General features: G+C 39.1%; 1 protein-coding gene across 2 annotated transcripts in view; it reads left to right on the top strand.

Annotated features, from left to right (window-relative positions):
• Positions 1 to 626: 626 nt before the first annotated feature.
• LOC139952175 (sodium-coupled monocarboxylate transporter 1-like) overlaps positions 627 to 12,059 on the top strand; it is a 27,552-nt gene continuing 16,119 nt past the window's right edge. The window contains exons 1-4 of one of the 2 annotated variants that reach the window (XM_071951199.1): positions 627 to 958; positions 4,485 to 4,654; positions 9,779 to 9,979; positions 11,524 to 11,589. In XM_071951199.1, the coding sequence (XP_071807300.1) occupies positions 4,508 to 4,654; positions 9,779 to 9,979; positions 11,524 to 11,589 (414 nt within the window). In that variant the 5' untranslated portion in view covers positions 627 to 958; positions 4,485 to 4,507. Of the gene's footprint in view, positions 959 to 1,205; positions 1,284 to 4,484; positions 4,655 to 9,778; positions 9,980 to 11,523; positions 11,590 to 12,059 lie in introns of those variants that run through there. The other variant, XM_071951200.1, reaches the window with a different exon arrangement.

The following is a 12,059-nucleotide window of genomic DNA, read 5'->3' as shown; positions in this document are numbered from 1 at the left end:
AAGAGGGGCTGTTTACGCAAATTGAAAGCTATGTTCTTCAATCGATCAATGTATGGGTACTACACTGACATAATTTTGATAATACAAATCTATTTCCCTGTGTTGAAGAAATGGTCTTTGACAATATTACCAAAGGTGTCCAGTGTCTTTATTTTTAACGTAAAATCCAGACCTTTGATAGGTTTTCACCGTAGCCATTCGTTATACAGAGATCGGCTAAATAATAATATTATTATTAATAACTCTCACAAAATGTCTACTGCGGGTGTAGGCTATTGATAGAGCGGTGTCTGACAAGGACGTGTGATCGGGCACAATGTTCATTGCAAATAAATTTTGCTTGGTTAAAAAAATAAAGGTTTCCACGCATGTTGCACAATGAAACCAACGACGCCGCACCTGCGGGTCCAATTGTTCGATTGTGAGCCACGTTATTATATCACGAAAAAACCACGAAAAAAACCCATAACAAAACTTGACAAAGCAACATCAGTCATGCGGGTCCAGACTCAGCCGATTGTGACGCACTAACACGAAACGCACTTTGTGTAAATAATATTTGTAGAAAACTTGACTGATATTGTGTACTCTCTTTTAGGTGTTAATAATACAGACTCAATTTCTTTGTCAATAAATATGTATTCAATTGATTGTACCCGATGACCTACATGTAAAATGTAGGCGTTCTGGACCAGCTTGAAACGTAACACCCCAGTGATATGATACTTCCTGAATCGAATTCCGGCCTTGGTCGGTTATCTGGTGGTGTTTTAAGTACTCATACACGGGGCAGCATTGCATTATTAGTGAATTGCCTTTAAGAGGGGACACAACTCTCGAGTGACTTGGACAACAATTGTTAACTTGGTTCACAAACTCCGAGGGCTGGTGCTGAAGTCTAAACTTTGGACTGTATTGAAAAGGCGGTGCTTATATCCTCTGACGTTTTATACACCGGGTAAGCTATCGATTTTTGTTTGTTAAAGGCAGTGGACAGTATTGGTAATTACTCAAAATAATTATTAGCATAGAACCTTTCTTGGTGATGAGTAATGGGGAGAGGTTGATTGTATAAAACATTGTGAGAAACGGCTCCCGCTGAAGTGCCATAGTTTTCGAGAAAGAAGTAATTTTCCATGAATTTGATTTCGAGACCTCAGATTAAGAACTTGAGGTCTCGAAATCAAGCATCTGGAAGCACACAACTTCGTGTGACAAGTGTGTTTTCTTCTTTCATTATTATCTCGCAACTTTGATGACCGATTGATCTCAAATTTTCACAGGTTAGTTATTTTATGCATGTGTATTGTGTTGAGGTACACCAACCGTGAAGGCTATAGTCTTTGACAACTACCAATAGTGTCCACTGCCTTTAACGCATTGTGGTGTGTTTACTAACTTAAGTACACCAATTTTATAGAAATTTTTGGAGCTTGTTTGTCGAAGTTATTGACATGCTTTTGAATTATAGTGCTAAACTGCATGCAAATTTTAGCTGAACCATAGGGCAAGGTCCTTGTTAAGTAGAGCAGCGATTTATACAGAGGGACAATTGGTGTGCGGAAACATTATTTCGAAACATTATTTTGACATCTATAGTTTCGATGGCACTGTCGACTTTTTCTTTTAACAATTGACAAAATGATCATAGTCCGACCCATATAAAGCTCTTACATTCCTAGAAATCAGCTTTCATGTAGTTCCTGTGGAGTTTGTCTTTTTCTCAAGTGTTTTTACCGAATGTTTTAAAAATGTATTCCTCAATCATTCAAAAATAGTTTGTATAGCGCCTAAATAAATAATAAGGATAACCAGTTTTTATTAAGCGCTGTACATCCGAAGGGCGTCTTAAAGTCACCTGGAAATATAATTGTTTTCTTCTATACAAAAACCATAAGAGTATAAAATGATTACGAACAATAAAACAATTTCTTTAGTAATTGTTTGTCACGATTTATATGTTTTAAAAATATATAAAGTTGTTTGGGGGCTGACTCCGCCTACCCCTTTTGTGACGTCAATCGAGGCAGACTTTGCCTGCAATGCGTACAGTAAACACACGTGCAAAGTACGTGTACGTCCAAGTCGTGAGTTGGTACGTTTCAAAAAGTGTTTTCAGCAGCAATACACCTGGTCGGCGTTGCCGGGAAAAGAACAAATCTTTTTTTGAAACGTACAAACTCACGACTTGGTCCGTATAATGTACTTTGCAATTGTGTTTACTCTACGCATTACAGGCAAAGTCTGCCTCGATTTACGTCACGAACAGCGCCCTCTCGGGTCGGGGTCTACTCTTAAATTTGTAAATAACATAAGAACTGATTTTTGTAAACCTTAGTTAACTGTTTATTTACATTCCACTCATCAAAACACATATATTAGTGACAAAAGCTTTATTTGAAAAAATACCACTTCCAGGTGACTTTAAAGCGATTCCAACATTGTTGCAGCTGAAACAAAGTATTAAAAACGATGGTAAACAGAACGACCTCGGCAGGGCATATGGCTATCGCCAATAAGTTTTCTCATGCAAACTACATTGAAAACACCCTTCACCAGCGAATAACCAGGATTGACTTCTTCTGAAGCTTGTTTTGACATTTAGCAATCAAAAGCAAGTCACCTTTTGACCCTGGTGTACCACTGGGCCCCATTCAGTCCTGAACCAACAGTTACTAAGGAAAACAAATCAGACCAAACAAAAAAGAATGTAGTCTTGTCATCAGGTGTTGTTGCATTTGAAAAGGGACCTTGGATATAATTCCAACACCGGGGACTTTCAACGGCATTAAAGGGAAGGTCACGTAGGATAATTACTCAAAACAAATATTAACTTAAAAACTGACTTGGACGAGCATTGGGGAGCTGTTGATAGTATAAACCATTGTGGGGAAACGACTCCCTCTGAAGTAACATAGTTTTTGGAAAGAGGTAATTTCTCACTAAAATAAGAAGTAATTTCTCACTAAAAGCTAGAATTATTTTATTCCTATCTGAAAGCACACAAATTCAAGGGTGTTTTTCTTTGCATCATTTTCTCGCAACTTTGATGACAAATTGAACCCAAATTTTCACAGGCTTGTTATTTTTTGGTTATGATGGGATACACCAACTGAGAACACTCGTCTTTGACAATTACCGAAGGTGTACACAGTGGTTTTAAAAGTATTTGAACCAGCACTGCAGTACCACCCGCCTGCTCTGTCACTGTGTTGCAGTAATGTAACAAACGTTCTTCAACACTTTAAAGTCACCTGGAAATAAAATTTGTTTTCTTTCAAACATAAGAGTATATGCTTACGAACAAAAAAACAATTTTGTTTAGTAATTGTTTGTCACGATTTATATGTTAAAAGAATATATAAAGTTGTTTGGGGGGCTGACTCCGCCTACCCCTTTTGTGACGTCAATCGAGGCAGACTTTGCCTGCAATGCGTATAGTAAACACACGTGCAAAGTAAATGTACGTCCAAGTCGTGAGTTGGTACATTTCAAAAAGTGTTTTCTGCATTCAGCAGCAATACACCTGGTTGGCATTGCCGGAAAAAAACATTTTTTTGTTGTTGTTGAAACGTACAAACTCACGACTTGTTCCGTACATGTACTTTGCAATTGTGTTTACTCTACGCATTATAGGCAAAGTCTGCCTCGATTGACGTCACGAACAGCGCCCTCTCGGGTCGGGGGTCTACTCTTAAATTTGTAAATAACATAAGAACTGATTTTTTTTTAAACCTTAGTTAACTGTTTATTCACATTCCACTCATCAAAACACATATATTAGTGACAAAAGCTTTATTTTGAAAAATACCACTTCCAGGTGACTTTAAATAACACGACGTCTGGACGTATTCAAGGCAGTGGACACTAATATTGGTAATTACTCAACATAATTGTTACCATAAAAACTTACTTGTTAATGATCAATTGAGAGCTGTTGACAGTATGAAACATAGTGAGAAACAGCTCCCTCTGAAGTGATGTAATTTTCAAGAAAGAAGTAATTTTCCACGAATTTTGATTTCGAGACCTCAGATTTAGAATTTGAGGTCTCGAAATCAAGCGTCTGAATACACAACTTTATGCGACAAGGGTGTTTTTTCTTTTATTAATATCTCGCAACTTCGACGACCGATTGAGCTCAAATTTTTACAGGTTTGTTATTTTACGCATATTATGTTGAGATACACCAACTGTGGAGACTATAGTCTTTGACAATTACCAATAGTGTCCAGTGTCTTTAAATAACTGTGGACGTGTTAAAGTCCACACAGTGCTTCAAATCCATACATTATGCGGACTTCTTGTCTTCTTGCTGCTGCACCTCGTACTATCACTAATGTGTCAAAACATCCAATTGACATGACACTAAAACGTAAAAGCACTAACCCCATCCAAGCACCTTCCTCCATGATCCAAGTAACTTAATTATAGCTCTGTGTTTAGTATCTTGCTAATTCAGCATCTCTTGTATCTTTGAACAGTTTGAAGAAACTACACACCAATCATGGATGCGATGAGACCCGTATTTCATTGGGCGGACTATTTAATATTTGTCCTCATGTTGTTAGCGTCGGCCTCCATCGGCATCTTCTACGCTTTCATGAGCAGGAGGCAGAATTCATCCGGAGAATTCATGTTGGCCAGTAGAACGGTAAGTCATTTCTGTATCGAGCGGTTTTTTGTGTACGCAAGGTCCACAGATTCATACACGGTTTGACGATAGCGATAATTGAAAGCTTCCTTAAAATGTTTTCTGCTGAGGTACCGTAGTTTTTTAGAAATCAGTAATAACAAAATGTCACTAAAACAATTGTCGTCGCGGGAGACGAACATCATCAATTTAGCACGTACAATATGGGTTTACTGGTCGCGACTCTCCTGCAAATATATCGCTCTGTGATTTTCACTTTTTTTTCTTCAAAAACTCGACAACTAATGAAGCTGAAACTTTGACAGGTAAATTAGTACACACATAAATTATTCATTCACAGTGAGTAGGAATTCATGGCATGATAAACAAAACTCGATTCATAAAAGATATACAAACCCTTTAAAGCCGATGTAAAAATTTCATCAACAGTTGGTAGCGTTTTTGACATAATAATATTTCAGAAAATCTGGAATGGTTGTGCCCATCACGCAGGAAGAAATAGTCAATACAAAGAGCACTATTTAAAAAAAAAAACGTTTCTGTCAGTAACGGCTCTCCAACTCTATTTGGGGGGGGGGGGGGGGGGGGATAAAAACTGAAACATGTTTTCCTTAACCACATTATTTGAAATGCTTCTCAAAATGCTTTATAGTAACGAAAGCTGCTGTACAACCAAGTAAACTTTTAGTGTCATTAATTTTAAGAGTGATTACAAAACTAGGGGTTTAGTGTTATAATGGAAAACAAAAGTGTTTTATAGCACACAAGAGGGTACGTATTTATCACTCACCCTTTGCAAGCATCTGAAAATAACACCCATGTAGGAAGGGAATGACCTCTTGTACACCCAAAATAGGTATGATATATGCAGGAATGGGGTAAACTAACACTCCCACGAGTAGTATTATTACAAACAAAAAAGTATACTGTTCCCCCAAGAGTATCATATCTTTCGAAATAGAGGGACGCCATACACACCGAATAAATGCAGTTGATATTCCTGCATGACAATTCATAAAAATAAGATTGTTACCCTTGTTGTGCACTGTGGGTATGTGGGTCATGTAATCCATCATATTGTTAAAGGCATGGACATGCTGGTAATTACTAAAAGTAATTGTTAGCATAAACACGAGCAATGGAGAGCTGTGGATAGTATACCACATTGTGAGAAACGGCTTACTCTGAATTGAGAAAGAAGGAATTTCTTCCTAAAATAATTGAATGGAACTTGAGACCTCAGCTGAGGTGCGACAAGGGTGTTTTTTCTTCAATTATTCTCTCGCAACTGCGACGACTAATTGAGTTAAAATTTTCACAGATCTGTGATTTTTTATTCATATCATGCACGCTGATGTACACCAAGTGCGAAGACTGGGCCCAATTTCATAGCGCTGCTTAACGGTAAGCAAATTTGCGTGCTTACTGTAGCAGAACAATTTGCTTAAGCCTTAGCGTATTTCACAGGTTAGCAGAAAAATTTGACGGCCATATTGTGTGTTATCGTGGATTTGCATTGTGACGTCATTTATTTTCGAGCGGTAAGCACTCTGGAAGGTTAGCGTGCCTTTTCGTGTGCTTACGGTTAGCAGCGCTATGAAATAGAAATCGCACAGTAAGCACAAAATCGGCCGCTAAGCAGCTCTATGAAATTGGGCCTGGGCCCAATTTCATAGAGCTGCTTAACGGTCGATTTTGTGCTTAACGGGTGCACCTAGCAAATTTTTCATTTCGTACCCTTGCTTAAGCAAGGTTTTTGCTTACATAGGTAAGCAAACAAAAAGGGTCCTTAAAGCCTCTATTTTGCTTAAGTACCCTATTCGCACAGCGCATAGTGCAACACTCATTGCAAACGATGTTATTGTGCCGGCACAGCGGTGATTGTACGTGCGTTTGTATGGTAGGTGTAGCGAATAAACGAGCGTCTAAAATGCTTCAGAATCATGCTGTACCATGTATTATCTTCTTGTTTACTTTCAAGTTAGTGTGTAAACCTTTCGAGGGGCACTTTGAACCATTACAAATAATACATATCAGACAAAGAAGGTGATGAATTTTTTTTATCGCCACTCGAGTGCACTCCGCATTTATTTCGCCCGCCATTTTGTCAGCACCTTCTTCTTTTTCGCTTAAGCAAACGATCTAAAATGTTGCGCGCGCAGTTTGTTTACGTGCTTAAGCTAGCAACCGCTGGTGAAATAGGTTTACGCTTAAGCAATTTTTGTTGCTACGTTAAGCCAACATATCTGCTTACCGTTAAGCAGCCCTAGGCCATGCACACAGTGCAAAATACACTGCCTTCTTCTGTTTTGCTTAAGCAAACGACCTAAAATCTCCGCGCGCAGATTGTTTACGTGCTTAAGCTCGTGTACGTTTAGCATGTAATCCGAATGGTTTTAAGCAATTATTTTTGCTACGTTAAGCGAAAAAATTTGCTTACCGTTAAGCAGCTCTATGAAATTGGGCCCTGGTCTTTGGCAATTACCAAAAGTGTCCAGTGCCTTTAAATATCTGAACTTCCTAATAAAATTCAAGTCTCGTGCTCGATTTGACCACTGGGGACCGCTGCGATGCCGCGGTGTTGACCACGGGGAGCTACTGCACTTTGGTTGAAAGTGAAACCCTGCATGTTCGGCGATAAAGACTTGATCAGACGGATTGTGTTGTTCAGATTGCAAACATGCCGAGTTTGTTTAATCAATTTAAACCTCCTGCTTATATTTTGACAACTGTGGTGTCTTAGTTTCAACACAGTGGTTGTTTTTAGCCAATTATTCGTTTTAGGTATTTCTTTTACTTATCACTACAATAATAGTTTAAATTTATGTGTATATGGGATCTTTATTTTTACACTTTTAAACAAGCAAGGTTTGGGAGCGCATTTTTGTTTTAATTACAAGTTTTGTTTTACTTGTGCCTTTCCCGGGGTTTGCTCAAACCCGTTCAGACAAGTGCGACAGTTTATGCCTCTTTCACACTGTAAATTAACCGGAGAGTCTCAGTACAAGACGGAGTGTATACGTTTGGTGATTGTAACCCACTGTTTCGATCATGGAATATGTAACCATTCAACTAAACTGTGAAAATTTCATTTCAAAGGGTGGTGGCGTTTTAGATATTGCCGAAAATACGGAGCGGTTATGTCCAAGCAGGAAGAATAATCAGCTGCATTTTAAAGACACTGGACACTTTTGGTAATTTTCAAAGACAGTTTTTGTCACTTATCTCATCATGTGTAAAATAACAAACCTGTGAAAATTTGATCTCAATTGGTCGTCGAAATTGCGAGATAATAGTGAAAGAAAAACATCCTTGTAACAGGAAGTTGTGTGCGTTTAGATGGTTGATTTCGAGACCTAATTCTAAATTTGACGTCTCGAAATCAAATTCGTGCAAAATTACTTCTTTCTCGAAAACTATGGTACTTCAGAAGGGGGCCGTTTCTCACAATGTTTTATATAATCAACAACTCCCCATTACTCAGTACCAAGTCAGGTGTTATGCTAATTAATATGTTGAGTTATTGCCATAGTGTCCACTGCATTTAAATACACAATCCTTTAAACGTAATTGTCAGTAACGCTTCTCAGATTTTTCGGGGGATAAAAAAGAAATGATATCTTTGTCCATAACCGCAGTACTACGAAATATAAAGATTCTCAGTTAACATTATACTACCCAAATCTGCTGTATTTCGTTCCAAGTAAATTAATAAGGATATATTCCGGATTGCAAGGAGCATTCACACTACACTTTCCAGGGCCCATTCTGTATTGATCTTCGGTAACATGAGATTAACCTTGCCCAGGAGTAGAGTTAATCCTCAATCTTGGAGTCAGTGTGGATCTGGGTTAGATATTGTAGTGTGCAAGGTACCTCCGAAAACCAGTATCGCATCGACTCTTAAATCCATTGAACACTTTTGGTTATCAGGATTGTCCAAAGGCCTACACTTCGGGTATCACAACTTATATATTAAATAACAAACCTGTGAAAATTTAGGCTCAATCGGTCATCGGAGTCGGGAGGAGAAAATAACGGGAAAACCCACCCTTGTTTCCGCACGTTTCGCCGTGTCATGACATGTGTTTAAAATAAATCCGTAATTCTCGATATCGAGCATTGATTTTGTTATAATGTTTTCTCAAAAGTAAAGCATTTCTATGAATAATATTTTAAGAGAAGGCTTTCACCATAATCCTGTAAGTTGTTTGTAAATGTGTGAACATTTATTTTGTATCTGTTCCGAAAGTGTCCAATGGCTTTTACAATTACGCACATCAGTTAGGGAAAAGGTTCGTTGATAGACTTGTTTCGAATTTACATCAATTCCTGGTGTCAGTGTCCGGAAACTGGTACACCCACTCGCCTCCAAGGTAGACTACAATGGAGACTATGAAAACAAACAACAGTCAGGTAGCACTGTTTTGTTGGCTGCAATGCGAAGAGGAACATCCTCTTCTGTTCTAAAAATCAGAGATCAAATTCACAGAGTGATGTATGTTGAACTTTTAGCCTTCGGATTACCTGGCACCATGAAGCTGCCTTATGTTCAGGTAAAAGTTATGTCATCCAACTTCTGGTTGTCCCATCGCTTCCGGGCAAAATGAAAACCTTGAACAGCACACAGCCTCATCCCGCGTTTACACAAAATAGTTCTATACTTAAAACTTTAGTTTTACGTGAATCCCTTTTCTAGAAGTTGTGAGTGAGTATACTATTAGGTGGGGGCAGGGGGGGGGGGGACTGGATCCCCTCCCCTACTCACCCACGACCGTTACTCCCCTCTTGCCCCCCCCCCTCCCCGAACGATATAAACAAAACATTCACAAGGGGTTTGACACAATAAAGCAGCCCATTTATAATCACGTCCCTTGCCCATGCGTGCACCCCTCCACCCACTTTGCCTCATAAACAAGTTTATGAACAGTCTCCCGACCGTTACCAACAAAGGCAATACAATAACATTAAAAAGATGCAGTCATGAAGCAAGATTGGCAGCAATGGAATGATTTGAATCAAAGATACTATTCTTAAAACAAACCGTATTGTTGTCGAACGGATGCTTATTTGTAATTATTTATGTTTTTTGTGTTACTTTGTTGGTTCGTTGTCTTTTCCTAGATGGGTTTTCTTCCCGTTTCCATGTCACTATTGGCCAGCCTATTTACGGGGATCTACATCCAGGGTAGCGTGTCTGAGACGTACTTCAGGGGGGCCATTTTGTTCACAGGCTCCATCGTTCCTCTCATCATCACAGGGGCGATTTCTGGAAGAATCTTCATGCCGAAATTCTACGAATTGGAACTAAAAAGCGTGTATCAGGTAATAAATGCTTGCCGTTTGTCACTTTTGTGTTCATAGTAACATCGTATGTACGGAGCTCCAGAAGTGCCATCCCGCAGATTGAGTTACCGACATAATGTGTTTCATCAAGACGCCTTATGTCGTGCTTACGTAACTCAATGTGGGATGGCACTCCTAGAGCTCCGTTTGTGAGCTCCCGCCCCCCCCTTTTGATATTACTGCGATAGTTGGTGATATGGAGGAGGGACACCTATCTCACACACACAAACCCAAATTGTGTTTATTTAGTTTTCTGTCTGACCATGTTCCATACTTACTTGAAAAGGAAATTAAAGCGTGTGGTGTCCTTATCGATGACTATAGCTTCGAAACTGACGTCAATGTGATAACGAAATCGTAGTATTCAATTGGCCGTTATCATAACATCTGTTTAACACTTGATGTTTGATAAACATGCTTGCAAAAGTCGTATGGAAAACAATCCACAAGCGTACTACACCGGTTGGTTTTGAACCCACGACCCTTTCTTGAGTAGGCGTCTCACCACTAGACCACCGAGAGAACATGCCGATGATATCAGGCATATTCTATTCATTTCACTCACAGTGTGGTGTGTCGTGGTCGAGCGGTCTAGCTCACCAGACCCATGCTATGGTTAGCAGCAGAGTGTTGGTTCGATATAGTCAATACACTTGTGCCCTTTAAGACACTGGACACTAATGGTTATTGTCAAAGACCAGTCTTCTCACTTGGTGTATCTCAACATATGTATACAATAGCAAATCTGTGAAAATTTGAGCTCGATTGGTCGTCGGAGTTAAGAAAAAACACCATTGTCACACGAAGTTGTGTGCTTTCAGATGCTTGATTTCGAGACCTCAAATTCAAACTCGAGGTCTCGAAATCAAATTCGTGGAAAATTACTTCTTTCTCGAAAACTACGTCACTTCGGAGGGAGCTGTTTCTCACAATGTTTTATACTATCAACCTCTCCCCATTACTCGTTACCAAGTAAGGTTTTATGCTGATAATTATTTTGAGTAATTACCAATAGTGTCCACTGCCTTTAAACAGAGCTTAACCAATATTATATACTTCGTAAAAAAATGGGAAGGTAGTGCCTTCTGTTCTACCAGCCAGGGCCAATTTCATAAAACCTGTAAGCACAAAACTTTGCTTAGCATGAAATTTATTCCTTGATACAAACAGATTACTAACCAAATTTTAACTTGTTGCATATTGCTTGTTACTGGCATTCAGCTGTTGTTTGCTTATCCTGAAAATCACGTGGAAATTTGGGTGGTAATCCTGTTTTGTTAAGGAAGAAATTTCATTCCAAGCAAATTTTTGTGCTCACAGGCTTTATGAAATTGGGCCCAGGTTCCTTTGATACACATGTCTAATCCTCAAGGAGGTACTTTAAAGCGGGAATCTTGACAACGGGTTGACACATGTCATGAAACTTTAAATGTAGAAACTTTGGTTTTTCAGTGAAGAATTAGACTAAGCTAGCCCTTTTTTTTTTTTTTTTTTCAATATTTTGAAACTTTTTTCGTTCGCAGTATCTCGACTTACGTTTCAATGTTCCAGTACGTAACTGCTGCCTTGTGATAGGCTACGTGTACATGGTGAGTATAGTGACGTAATAGTATCGATGTAATGTTAAGTTAAAGTGATACATAATCTTCCGTTTTATGCGCTTTGACCCCTACAAACGCTTATAATGAACTAAATGTTGTTCGACAGATGTTTTAAAAGGATGATCTACACAAATATCCATGTGTGGTTTTCCGTTTACCAGCCATTTTGGTAAGCAGAGCCATCAAATTAGGCCCAGATGTGGACCTTCATCGAAGAGATCAGGGCCCAATTTCATGGCTCTGCTTACAGTAAGCACAGAATCGGCGCTTACGGAAGCAGGGAATTCTGTGCTTGCGGCGACGAACGTAGTTCACGGGTTAGCGGCGATTTTTGGCTTCTGCGCGTGCGTACTTCACATTACATGTACTAGGTATTCTACACTTACAAGGCTAGCGCAGAAATTCGGTGCTTGCAGGTATAAGCGGGGAATCGTGATCGTAAGCACATAATTCGGCGG

Source organism: Asterias amurensis, chromosome 20 (assembly GCF_032118995.1).
Source record: "Asterias amurensis chromosome 20, ASM3211899v1".
NCBI lineage: Eukaryota > Metazoa > Echinodermata > Asteroidea > Forcipulatida > Asteriidae > Asterias > Asterias amurensis.
This window is presented reverse-complemented; position numbering and strand designations above follow the sequence as displayed.